Source organism: Pieris brassicae, chromosome 8, assembly GCF_905147105.1.
Source record: "Pieris brassicae chromosome 8, ilPieBrab1.1, whole genome shotgun sequence".
Classification (NCBI taxonomy): domain Eukaryota; kingdom Metazoa; phylum Arthropoda; class Insecta; order Lepidoptera; family Pieridae; genus Pieris; species Pieris brassicae.
In genome coordinates, this window is record NC_059672.1 from 11948474 (window position 1) to 11963543 (window position 15070).

Genomic DNA, 15070 nt, shown 5'->3' on the forward strand with positions numbered 1-15070 from the left:
ATGGAACTCGACGCGTATAATAAATAAGAAAGTGGATAAAAGAATACTTGGGTTGGTACCTTTCTCTTTTTTAGTATTAGAAACTTTTATCTACACATACAAATCATTATTAGGCACAAATATATAGATTAAAAGTACCTATAAAGATGATAAGCCCTAGAAGTAAAGCCTATGCTAGCCTATGTATTAAAAACATAAACGATTTCACAGATTAATACATAGTTATACAACGAACATACCTCTTATCTATATCAAATTGTACAACTGTGTAATAAGTAAACTGTGTGTTGAATTGCATTGGCTTATTTATAGTGAAGACTGCGGAATCAGCTGTGCGCGAGTCGAATCGAGTTTACGAACGGCGCGCACGCCGCTCCTACTCGCCTTTATTTTTTATTATAAAGTTTATGTTTTTTAGTGTAATTAGTAGTACGTAGTATGTGTTTCTAAACTGAACCGAGAGTTAAGTGAATAAGTGACATAATGCGGAGCGAACTTCTCTCACCCACGGAGCTGGAGGGGACTGACTACCTCCTCTCCTCAACAATACGGCTGGAGGACAGCTTTCTGCAAATACTGGGTAAGTACACTTGAGAAAATATTCAAACTATTTGAATAGGATATGAATATTTACGAAAACGGCGGAGTCACTGCGGTCATTTAAGTTTTAACCCAAGGTTATTTGCTTTACATGTAAGTACTGACTTCAAAGAGTATTAAGCTTGTCTAGTCAGGTACTGCATTTACAGAGATGCCGTATTATTGTCTGCTATCTGACCCTGGCTAATAGATAGCTATTAACCTAAACGACGCTAGAATAATTTATGCTACGGATAGGTTTATTATCATTAACACACAAAGTATTTACGCAAATATTAACCTACATTTCGGTTTGAAAAATGCTAATTAAAAGTTTTTTCGTAATTTTCACCATTAACTTGTTCACTGAGCTAAGTGTTCGTACGTACCTACGCATTTGAAGGTAAACAAGATTCAATGTTTTTTTACTTAAACATAAAAATATGAATAAAGAATATTGACGTAAAAATTAATTTAAAATGTATGACAATTAATTATGTATTCGAATACGTACAGAATAAGTAATATAAATTTAAATCAGGTAAATTTTTATATACTATTGGTAATCCATGTTACTATATTATATTTAGTAAACACATTCTTTTAATATTTAATCTGGCACAAATATGCGCCGATACACCCATTTTTCATAACGCCAACGGGTATTAGAATGAAAGCAAAAAAATAATAATAGGTAAACACATCCTGCTTTATACCTAATAAACTTGATTAAAGCAATAAAATTATTCCAATTTTTTTTGAGGAAGGGGTTTATAATCTAAAATCCAACCTAGAAATAGCAGAGTTACAACCTACGACGGTCCATAAATGGCAAAACGTTTAATAGAAAATCGAGGAATCTTTTAATGATTCTTTTTTTGATAATTATATATATAAAACAGACATGTCTGCTAGTCCCAACGTCTTGTCAAGAATATGGCGACATATATAACATATATGTCGACATATTCTTGTGTGTATAAGCGTTATATACTCAAAAACTATCAAACGGATTTTTGTACGATATAGCAAACCAAAATACATATACCAAAGCATATTGTGATTTATAGGCAAGGTTTAGGTATAGTTAATTATAGTTTTATATAAATTTCCTAAATTATAATGAGGATTGTTGAAGAGGTCACAAAAAAAATTCCCACAAAAAATACAGTAGACGAAGCATAAGAATTTTAAAGTTATTAAATCAACGTTAAATATACATTCTAATTCCACTAGGTACTAAATTGTTGAAAATAAAAATAATATTTCTTACTAACTGGCCAAAACTTACTTATATTTACCTTAAATAATTGCAGTTTATTAAAATAGTCTTGGCTTGTTTTGTTCTCTTATCTTCAAAATTAATCGGAACAACAAAAATATCTGGAGCTTATATGGTTACAATTTTTATAGTCACCGTTGCATGAAGTGCCCGTAGAGCAATTACCTGAATTAGTACACGTTGCTTTTTATGATTATCTAAGTAATATAAATATTTTCTTTCATAAATATGTATTAACGATGCAACTTTTTCGATACAAAAAGTCCCCTCGGGATTTGTATGCTGCGATATTGCGGGCTACTTGACTGCTATTAAGTTTCTAGGATCTGGTTAGCGATATGAAGTTCTCATGTCATTTCACACGTGTATTTATACCATATTATAAACTTATTTATAACATATTTCACAACTCTTTGATTTTCCTCGTTTTAACATGTTTGAGAGTTTGAATAATATTTAAAAAAAAAACAAATATTTTATATTCAAATTAGGACACATGACAGGTGCGTATTATAAAAAGTTCGTTGCTTTGTATTTGCACAACGAGACTATTTATTCGTATACATTATCTTGTTTATAAATAACCCATCTTCAAGAGCAAAATAAATAAGACATTATTGCACTACTCGCGTATTATGTTACCTCGTTACTTAGTTGAGTTAATCAATAGTTACTTCCGCCTACTATAGACTATATTTAGATATATTATTGAAATATTTGAAACAATGAAAAGCTGCAGGAACATTATAAGGTGCGTTTTTTTATAGAACAGGAGACAAACTAATAGGAGGTTAATTGCGGGCTTTAAGAATTGGAACTCTGTTTCTTGAAGGACCCTAACTCGGTTCGGAAATACTTTAGATGGTACCACACAGTGAGCGGCAAAAAATGCCTTAAATAATGCTCAGTAGGGGAAAGACGGATATCGAGGTGATACGGATGGAATTTCAGAGGAGTTGTTCGAAAGGATATCACCATCGAGGAATACCTCTTTCCGAACAATTCCTCTGAACACTGGTAAATGCGGTAAAAGAGAAACCAACAACTCTACGCACACTATGGGCTCAAGCTTGGAAAGTGAGTGATCTGTTGACAATTACAAGAGGAAACATAATAATACTTAATCTATCCGTAAATTTTGTTTCTATATTTTAATCATATCATGTTGTGTTGAAAATGTTACATTTTTGTGCGTTAGCTCCTTGTGTAGCTCCTCTCCTCCATTTTATTTAATGATTAAATTGTTGAATATCAGATTATAATGTCTTAGGATAACGCCAAAATAAAATATAATCCGAACCTGACCTAATCCTATAAGAGATATGGTATCAATAGTATTTATACAATTTACATACAAGAATTATATATAAGTATTTCCTCCAACTTCGGTTTTGCTCCCTTTTGTACGGTTTTGTCCATTTGGTTCGATTTTGTTCTTGAGCCGTGGGGATCAAGGGCACAAGCGCTAATTAATGATTTAAGTTGGCGCCTGGAAGATAAGTACCGATAACCCCAGAGCTGGTGCTTTCCTCGCTCAACGAATAAGTATGGCAATACAGCGAGAAAATGCTGCCAGCGTTAATGGTAAACTGCCACAGGGACCAACCGTTTTAAATTTATTTTTATTATTACTATGCAGGTTATACTGTATATTTGATTGTTATAATTAGATTCTAACGAGTTTTCTAATTACTTTGTCTAGGTTAAAACTGGTACACTGACTTGCACGTTATAAAGACTGTAAATAGTGACATTGGACACTTTCGTATGTTAAATATCGTTTTTAGTAAATCAAATTTCTTAGTGGTTAGTCTTAACTCTTAGTTAGGCTAGATCGTAATGTTAAATGATGTCTTCGTGCCTCTGCACGGCTGTGTGTCTTTTGTAGTGTTTCCACATTTCTCGTCCCTGGAGGTCCTTTCTAAGCCACTCGGCTTAGGCTTATTTATTTATGCATTTTTGCACAAGAATTAAATTTGTAATAAAGTTAAAAAAAAGAGAAACCTGTTGCAACGGGTGGCTTTATTGCTACTATATATTCCAGGTAACGTTAAAGTGGTATAGGTCTGTATACTACGCGATATGGCCTGCCCATTTCAACTGTAAGAAACTGTATGTATAGGACTAGAGTCAAAGTCAAAGTCAAAAATCATTTATTCATATAGGTACACAATGTACACTTATGAACGTCAAAAAAATAAGAAATATATATTAAATGCTTCTAATTTTACATTTACGGCCAGTTCTTAAATCAAGGGTGTAGAACGGATGAGATGAACTGGCAATAAAATCTCCTCCACTCTTTAGAAACTTAGACATCTGTGCTTTTTTATAAGACATTACCTAACGGGCTGAAGGCTCATCTGATGTTAAGTGATACCGCCGCCCATAGACATGGCCAGAGGGCTCGCAAGTGCGTTGACGGCCTTTTAAGAATTAGTACGCTCTTTTCTTAAAAGACCCTAAGTCGAATTGGTTCCACATTTTGGCCTAAGACTACACACAGTTATGTAGCTACTATTTATTATAACAAGATTCTGCAAGCTCATTTCTGGGAGGGACCTCCTTCTTGCATTTAATCGTATCCAATGCAGGGTGACTCGATTCGTCGACGACCATGCTTTTCATGATCCAATAGTTTTGCGTAGAGATGTTGGTTCCCTCAACATCTTAATCTTCTTTTATTATGGGGCCTTCATGAAAAGAGCGTCCCATTCCCTGAAAAGTCAAGTGCAGGACATCCGGTAGTCCTCGTCGTTGTAGGTATGTATGGGCAGCGGTTATCCCTTTATGTTAAGTACCTTTATTATTAATATACATTCGTCTCAATTGTAATCAATACAACTTACTTTTATTTAAGTCAATGTTTATTATTTATCTAGGCTTAATATTCCAGTCATCATATCAGAGTTAACTATCTAATTATTGATAATATATGTTATCTAAATTACGCTTTCAAAAAAATATGATATCTTAGATAACTATCATTTGAGGGAGGTATTATACTTGTATCTGCCATAATTATTTATGAGTCAACTTGTTTACTCCTAATACAAGTTGTTATAATATTAGTTAGGTATAGATTATGCTATATTTTTGACAATTACGTCGTCTTCGATGAAGTATTATTTCATTTTCTCTTGAAGAATTTGATTTTAGCAGCCCATTTACTTTCTTATTATACTTTTATATGATTTTCCTCATGTTTCTTGTTACTAATCTAAGCATACGATCAACCAAGCTGCAGAAGATAAACCACTCTTTATATGTAAATTGTATTCGATTTACAACAATTTTTTTAATTACCACTGAATAAATACAGAACTCTAGTTAAAAGTGAATTAATCAATCAAGCATTTTGTAAATTTTACGATTATTTAAATGATCCTAATCCTTGGGATTGATTTGATCCAGTTCAAACAATTTGTATTACTCAAAACTTGGCGATTAAAAAGAGTGGCGGCGAATTTATTGAAAGTTTTTTTTGCCCTCTCTTCGCCCTTGACTTGCGAACTGGTAGTAAATGTAAATTTAGAATCAATTTGACATATTTTCTGTTGACGTTCATAAGTGTACTTGATAACCCATATGAATAAAGTTATTTTGAGTTTGAGTTTGAATTATGATGATGATTCTTACTTCTTAGTAGATATAAGTAGTAAAATTAAAACATGTATCCCAGATGTACAAGACTTTAATTCTTTTGACTGCCCAATTACTTAAATATACGAGTATAAATAGCGACACTATATCATCTATCACTAGTGCAGTATTTCATTTTTAATTTCGCTTTGATATAATTACCATAATTACTTCCGTTGTTAAATAATATACAGAGAACAAAATTATCAGTTAGGTAATTATTATAAAAGTTGCACTAAGAAACTAGTTTTTTTATCGCAGATTGGTTATTTTAATCTTGTTTTGTATGTTATTATATGTATTTCGATCCAGTAATAAGTGCGTTTTATTGATAAAATTTTATACTTACTTACTTTAAATTAAATAGACTAAAAACTCGAAATAACCAAAATATTAGATAGATATTGTTAGCTTTCCCTAGTACCAGCTTCTTCCACTTGACCGTATTCAACGAAGATCGGTACGAATCGTCGATGACCAATCCCTCCGAGCGGCTCGATCCTTAGGCGTTGCGTAGAGATGTGGGGTTACTCTGCATCTTCTACCACAGTTACCATGGAGAGTGTTCAGAGGAGTTGTTCAGATTAATACCTGCAGCTGAGTTTCATCATCGGACGTAGAGGCAAAAAACAAAATACCACCCGTATCACCTCGACGTCCGCCGTTTCACGACTGAGCGTTTTTCAAGGCAATTTATGCCGCGCACCACCGCTATGTGGAACCAGCTGCCCACTGAAGTATTTCCAAACCAATTCGACTTAGGGTCCTTCAAGAAAAGAGCGTACCAATTCTTAAAAGGCCGGTAACGCATTCGCGAGCCCTCTGGCATTGAGTGTCCATGGGCGGCGGTATTACTTAACATCAGGTGAGCCTCCTGCCCCCCTGTTTTATATAAAAAAGCTTCAGAATATTAAAATTATTGTAATAAAATAAATTTAGACTTCAATATAAAATTAATGAGTTTTAATTTTATCTAATCGGTACTAGAAAGACGTTAAAAAAGGTAGCAACAAAAAATGTATCAACATGATTTGGTGCATGATAACGAGCACCCTTAAATTAGAATGATTGACTCAATTTGTTAACAATTAGCTGGCGTTCGAACTCTATAATATAGTTGTCTTTGGCCAAGTCCAGACTTGACAATATACACTTGATATACGGGAGACATACCCACATACGAAATTAATCAGTTGCACCATTTAAACTAAAGTACTCTAGCCTTTTTAATCTAACTATGTACAAACATAACATCAGAGAGTGACGTTACTATTCCTCAGCCAAAACTAACCTTTTGAAAAGGGAACATATATTCATATTTTTAATTATCCGCGAACTGACAAAAGGTTTGCTTATGTCAGTTCCTATAGTGGTATAAATAGTTAGGTAGGTATTTTGGACTTTTAATATTTTACAGATAAATAACGTGTTATTTGTTCTATATTTAAGTATCCATATATACATGTATTTATATGTGTAAATACATGCTGCATTGGGGTGACGTAATGGCAACTTATTTGGTTAAATAAATAAACATTTGACGAAAGACAAAGAGTACTTTAGTTGAAAGAATTATTTTTTATGAATCTAGAGGTAACTTACTATACCTATATAGATCTTTGTTTATTATTGACATTATGTATAAAAACATCATTAAATCCGGGTCATCGTGCGATGTTATCTGTAGCTTTCTGTTATCTATGTTTGAGTCATAAGGGTTTGAATAGCGTGGGTTTTAAAAGAATATTCCTTCATAGATTTTCTTTCGTAAAATATTAAATACTGCCAAATTGAAAATATTACTCGATTGATAGTAAGATAATTAGAAAAATTGTTGGAATAATATTTTTGTCTTAATTTATGTCTCATATGAAATGTAATAATCTAGCAATTATTTTTAAAATATCTACATTATCAATGGTGTTATCGCATGTGCTTGTTCTTTGTATGATAACGGGGATCAAAAATTCCTGACAAAAGAAATTTATGAAGGTAAATGGTCGCATACGCATCATATCCTTCCATCTCGTTTTTAATGTATTTCCAACGAAGTCTAGTCGCTAAGTCGAACGACTAAAACTGAACTATTTAATTATTTTTTGATAAATAGTATTATTTTCATATATAATATTGTATCTAAAAAATCTATTGTGTAACCACTCGATTCACGCCTTTCTCGGACCGATTAGATTAAGTAAATCATGTAAGTATTAATTTTGAAATTTCGTAATCTTTATTTATATTTTTATTCTTATCTTTTATAATGTTTTTCATATTCTGTAGTTAACAACATTTGGCTCAACGTTGTTCGAGTTTTCATCAGTAGTAATAGACCACAGAAAAAAAACTCCTGTCAATAATGGCGGTAAACACGAGTAGCATCCAACAAGCGGCCTCTGCGCTATTTCCCAAGGGATCCCCTTCAAATTAGTCTTCCGGTGATACATCTGTGATAATCTTGTGACCTGTTTATATAGTTTTATTTAATGTGAATTTGGTTGCAAGAAACACCTTAAGAAATTGTCGTAAATATATGTATAATATTCTGCTAGATATACCTAATCGTAACTGCAAATAAAGTTGTTTATCAGTTACAAGTTTAGTTATTTCTACTAACTAAAATCTGACGTAAATAAGTTTGCATTTACATTATAATTAACATTAGAAAAAGATTTTACAATGGTCCTAAAATTTGACAATGACAAAAACTTTGGTATATATTAATTATTGGATAATGAATGAAAATGACAGTTTAAAAATGCAGTAAAAAGCCGCTTTAAAAATATGCTTAGCGTCTGTTGTGTGTGAACAAGTTAATCGTTTTAAAAATTAAATAACACAATTACGAGATTGGTACTAATAATTCACACAGTATGAAACGACTAAACTACTAGAGGAGGTCATTCAACGCAACAAGGTCATAAATAACTACATGTTTATCGTGTTGACTATCACGGTTATAGTATAGTTTGTATTTACGGTAGTATACCCGACAGTATACACATTTATATTTATTTAAAATATAAGCCACATTGCGTAAGCACTATAAGGGGAGAAGGGTCACATATTACCCCCACATTGTCTATGCTTGAAAATCTAATGCATTTTCGAGGATTCCTACAAAAAATTAATAGGTTTATTTATTATTATTTTTGAGAGCTTTGCTTACTTTTGCTGACAAGAGGATGGAGAGGGGGGGGGGGTATACATTGCAGTAAATCTCCTTACGTAATACTTGAACGGCCCCTTTAACCAACGCCATTTTAGACCTAATCTATATAATGGAAGATGGCACATATCGGATTGGGTCTATGAATATCGTATTCCTCATAATAGACTCTATTGCCGTAGCAAGATTTAATTGAGGTTCATTTACTTGATGCACAGCCATGGCTCGACCGCCACGGTTTCAGCAGTAAAAATAACCTTATTACAACGGATTAAGATATATAAAAGGGTGGTTTGACATGGCAAGATAATTAAAAAGTTATATTATTTATATAGATATTTATCTATGAAGTTAAATATCGATAATTACGTTTTTTTATGTAATAGAAGGCAAATAAGCAGGTGGCTCACCTTATGTTAAGTGATATCGTCGCCAATGGGCACTCACATTGCCAGAAGGCTCGCAAGTGCGTTGCCGTCCTTTCAAGTTTATAAATATTACAAGTTTATAAAAACCCAAGTTATCGTATTATACATTTGCCTATTATTTACATACATTGGGTATGACAGTTTAAGAATTAAGATTTTGTTCTTAAGATTAATCGCATAATATCGTCCCTGGAATCGATAGATAGCTTTTCATTCACCTTCAAAATAAGTTTTTTTAAGTATAAGAGAACATAGATTAAATTCTAATAATATGTATTATTATTATTTCTATCATCGATTAGTCTAAATAATACATTCAAATTGCTACAAAGTGATTGGTTGTTACTGTTTTATTATTAAAAGGGAATGCAAGCATGTGGCAATGCTGCCAATAGATCATACATAACCTATGCCAACGAATACTATGGTAAAATTTTTAGTGCTAATTATAGTACTATTGAACTATTAAAAGACACTACATAATAAACAATTATTGCCATATTTCCTTCCACAATAAACACCAGTGGCGCTACAAACTTTTAGGTATGGGTCACAGATTTCTGTATCTGATTCGTGATCATTTGTTTTTTTTTAAATTGGCAGGTGGCAGGAAGGTTATCAGACACTGTACGTTGTATCACGACTTTTTGGGACCAAAGCCGGTACAAGAGTGTGTTTAATATGTATACCATCGTTTCTCAACTAATGTGCACGACAAAGCCTAAAAGCTAAGTAAAACAGTCAAAACCGGCATTTATAGATGTTGACGATATGTGTCTAGCACTGCAAACTGGTTTACTTCCGACATTCGAAGAAAACGAATTATAAAACTGTACTAGATATATATTAGAATTAAAAGGGTTTGTAACCTAAATCTTCTAATACGGCTTGACCGATAACTGAGAATCGGTCGTAAACAAATATTATAAAGTGTATAAAGGTTGTCAATTCGAAGTGTAATTTTTTGTAATACTATTTATTTGGTTACTTTGTAAAATTTTGTTGTCATTTAAACATACTTAATTTTTATTTCTTACTCGCTTTTTTATCTCATATTTACAGTTTGTAAGAATTGTGTTGATAGTACTTTTAAAGGGAAAGAAATTACTTTTAATTGTTGTATTTTCTTAATATAATGTATTTTTTTTAAATAAATAGGTCTTATCCTAGTAACTAAATAGATAAACAACTGTTTCGATTCTTTGCTGTAGTGCTGTTATAACACTAATGCTGCGGCTAAATAGGCATCTCCTAGGCAGGCCCTCCGATAGGCCGTATTAATTTTGGCCTTGCATGGGCTGTAAATAAATAAATAAATAAAAATGAAATTAACATTAAAAAAACATTTTTTTCAATAATCTTTAAAATGCAAAGATCAAAAGATTTAAAATAATCTCACTCTGGTACTTAAAATCATTATGTTATATACACTTGTAACAATGATTCCAAGGATTATATTGTATCTGTAAAAGGTTAGGTTAGGAGGTGATTGTTAAGTAAGTATCCAAATTCAAAGAGTATTTATTCTAAGGAAAAATTGGGTGTGATTCAAAACGAAGTATGATTTCCGTAAAATCCTTTTAAATATTTACATAAGGGTGTTCAGATTTTATTTGAAACTAAAACTGCAAGTCCAATTCAATTCATCTTACCAGGTAACGTAACTCTCTACTCCCCTGCCATAGTGTCCCGGGATTTATTATCTCCCATTAAAAAAAAAAAACAAGATACATTAATTAATTTCACTACTTCGCGAATGGCGGGCTACGTGTCGCGAATATGCGAAATATGCATCGGTAATATATTATTTACAATATTCCTGGGCGACCCGGGCCGCCGAGCCGCAATTCCTCGCGAGACCCGCCGTTTAGGTTTTGTTTGCCGCCTTTAAATATTTAATAATTTTTTCGCAGAACCGTTCCAGGCACGGTCTGTGCTTTCTTAAGATGTCTTGTAGGCCGTCACGGTCTACAGTCATCTGCATTTGTTGCTCCAGGTCGTGCCTGGACGATGCGAATATAGGGCAGTGTAGAAGCACATGTTCCACTGTTTGTTCTACATTACTGCAGTCCTAATTTTAAACCTATGCAGGTAATGTGCAAAGGCTCCGTGCCCTGTAAGAATTAGCGCCATCTGGGGTGTGAAACGCTTCTCCTTTATTAACTTATACGTTGTTCTAACATTGCCGATAAATAATTGTGTAGTTCCAGCTGTTTCACCCCCCAGGTAGCGCTCGTTCCATACTTCTAGAGTCCTTTGCCTTATCTGATGTTTTATATGTGACAAGGGGTATGCGGCGTATTCAGTTTGTGATCTAAGTTTTTCATCCGCTTCTTTTGCTAACGTATCCGCTTACATAGTTCCTCTTTTGCGGCACTCTTCCAGGCTCCGGCGGATCTCGGCTACCTGGGGATCGAGAGATCGTCCACTCACAATAGCATCTAGTGCTGACCTAGAGTCACTGTATATTTTAGTGTCACGTTTATTTTCATTTATGTGGCTAGTCGCGTATCGTAGTGCCGTCAATTCGGCTTGAAATACTGTGCAGTGGGGCTTCATCTTCTTGCTATTTATTTCCATTCCATCTTTCCATTCCGTCCAAGCGGCGCCCACTCCTATACTTGTTTAACGTAATCTTTAAACTTTTACACTATTATATATTATATTGCATGCACTATATTTAAGGTTGAATTAGTAGGGAAAGGCTGGTAGACTGTTTACAACAATAACCATTATATTTCAATCAATTTAAATAAAATCATAACGAGTTATACAACTAAGCCGCCCACAGGAATCACTCTATTTGAGTATGGTACTTTTGAGTTTGCCGCGTTAGACAAAATTTGCCGGCGCACATCGGGACGTGACGACCCCATCGCCCATGGTGAAAAAACGTGTGACAGAGGTTATTTATAACATACAGTATGTCCTTCAAGTGGTACTTCATTTTATAACATACAGTATGGATAAGAAAAGCAAGTCAGGAATATGAAAATCATACTATTATTTAATTCAAGAGTTTAACATAAGCTGAATTTATTAACCTTCGAAGGTCAATATATAATCAGATTATTTATGCTTATGCATGCCCTTATTAATTTAACTTAATTGTTTTTAAGTAAACAGTACGGTTGAAATAATACCTTTTATTTATAAACTTCTAACGGATCCGCCAGACATTTTCTTGTACACACGTCTTAACAGAGAAACAAATATATCTAATAATGTAAATCATTCTTGGCTTACTTGAACACACAAAAATTAATTTCATCAAAATATGTCCAGCCGTTTAGGAGTTAAATTACGAACACAAGAACTTTTACAATTCTACAATTGATACAGATTTTAATAAATGGCCGGAAATCAACTTGTTTATTCAGTGGTTCAGCACATATAAGTATTAGTCCTTTAAGAAAAGAGCGTATCAATCACGTACTTATCACAGGTGTACAATATGTGGAAGGTATGAATGGATCGCGTCAATGCAACGTCACCTAGTTTTAATTATGTTAGTGTCATTGAACGACAGCGATTTGGCTCTGCCAAGACATCCTTGCCAAGTGATGTAGCGAGATACAATGTGTGCACTAGATGTGCAACCACATTGTTGCAGATCATGCATCGTTATATAATTCATTGATGATAAAGGCAACTTCTTTATTAATTAATAAGTACAACTTTAGTCGATATTGACACTACACCCAATATAAAGGCAGAAATTTTATATGCGTAAAAATTTGGCTAAATTGGGCAGAACTTTAGGTCCAAATAACATCCCAGTAGAGGTCGTTAAGGTCTTAGAAGGAGATAACATAGACATAGTAAGTCTTTACTCAAACGATTATTTAATCACATTTATCACACAGGTGGCTCCCAAACGAGTGGGTAAGATTTACGTTTAGAACCCTCCCGAAAAAGAAAAAAAAGATTGAAATGATGCGAGGAATATCGTACGATCTGTCTTATGAGCCACGTGCTAAAATAATTTTTGACCATCATACATAAAAGAATAAGTAATAAGTGTGACGATCAATTGGGAGGTAACCAGTTTGACTTCCACTCTGGTGTAGCTACACGAGAGGCTCTGAATGCCCTTGTACAGGAGGTTTATTGCTGTCGTCACTTGTCTATTAGACTCCTAGTGCGCGTTCTACTTTGCTACAAATAACAAAAGAAAGTCAAAGAAGTACATAACATAACAATAACAAAAAAGAACACAAAATAACATGTAACACTAACTATAACTAAAATAAAATAAAATCTAAAGAATAAATAAATAGTAGTAATAATATGTATAAACAAAAATGTAAAAGCTAATCCAAGGGTAAATTGAGTTACAAGTAGCTAATTAGGAGGCAGAAGAAAAATGAACAAAAATAATATTTTTTAATTAATTTAAAGACTGAGCTCGTCTGATATTAATTGGTAAGGAATTATATAGCAGGTGCAAAGCGCACGGTAAAGAAGGAGTCATAAAATGAGTAGGAGTTTCAAGAATTAGATTGTCTAGGGAAATACCACCGCCAGAGAGGAACATAAAGTTTTGCTTTAAGTAAGTAGGAGTTTTAGGATTAAAAAGAACATTATAGAGAAGTTAGCCAATTAAGCTTTCTTCGGAACTCCGAAATATGGTCAAATTTACAAAGTCCAAATATGAATCTGATGCAAACATATTGTAAACGTTATAATTTATCAAGCTGCAACTCAGTTAAATCTGGATAACTCACATCAGCGTAATCAAGAATAAAAAGTAGAGGAGAATAAGCAAGAGAACCTTTAGTAGAGATAGGAAAAAAATTGCGTAACCTATTTAGTGCGTAATAAGAAAATCCTCCGGCTCAGTTCGTTAATTTGGGGCTGCCAAGACAGGGTTGTATCCAAAGTAGTTCCCAGGTTTCTAACAGTGGAGCAAAATGGAATGACGGTATTATCTGATTTGTCACTATCGGGGCTGAACTCACGACCTCAAGGTTGAGAGTCGCAATTATAACCACTGGGGATGTATATATAATGTATCTAAACTGTATGGGAATATCACCAAAGTTTTCTAATGAAAAATCTGACTAGAAAATAATGTAGGAAAATCCCTGCTCTACAACTTTTATAATAATTTATTAAAAATAAATCATCACTAACTTACATTATCTTCTATAGCAACTAAGTTTTAATAAATAATATGACATTTTCTATTAATTACTTAAGTAAAAACTCATAATCATTAAGATTAGATAACAATTTGAAATATAATTTTTTATCGGTTATTTACAAAAATTAGGGCAAGAAACACTTGAAAATGTGACTTATTTATCATTTAGATTTCACATTACAACCGTATTTAGCCCAAAAAGCAGAGTCATGTAGAAATTACAAGTAGCAAGACGATCGTGATTTAGCTGTTTTTTTCAAATGTCACTTTGATTTTAAATTAGTAAAACAAATACAAATTTCTGAACCGAAAACATCAATAAAATTAAACTTTAGCGCGATTATGCAAAATCTCTGTTATGTAATAGTACTTACGATTAGTAATGAAATTGTATATTTTTGCATAAAACATTAAGGAGCGCTTCTTGAACATATTTAGAACGAAATGGTTGCAAATCATTCGAATATTAGAATTAAATAAGTAATAAAACATTCGTAGTAAACAATCGCTTTGCTATTTTTCTTCAATATAATATACAGAGACTATCGTATCGTCAAAAGTTACGTTGAAGGGGGTGTGGATTGGAATAATAGGTACATTATGTACCGTATTCAAATATGGGGGGAAATCCAACGTTACAAAATAAATGTCATTTAATAATCATAATTTTGCATGGTATTATGTGAGAAATAAGTAGAAGTTAATCTAATACCATACATCATTTCATTTTTTGCAAGATTACGACCTCAGAAGCCCTGTATCGGTACTGATTACAATTATGGGTAAAACACTTTTTATTCTGTGTTCTACCATGTGACTTCGCA

General features: G+C 33.0%; 1 protein-coding gene across 1 annotated transcript in view; it reads left to right on the forward strand.

Annotated features, from left to right (window-relative positions):
- The first annotated feature begins 333 nt into the window (after positions 1-333).
- LOC123713262 (transcription factor HNF-4 homolog) overlaps positions 334-15070 on the forward strand; it is a 38864-nt gene continuing 24127 nt past the window's right edge. The window contains exon 1 of the mRNA XM_045666853.1: positions 334-580. Within this exon, the coding sequence (XP_045522809.1) occupies positions 484-580 (97 nt within the window). The 5' untranslated portion in view covers positions 334-483. The remainder of the gene's footprint in view (positions 581-15070) is intronic.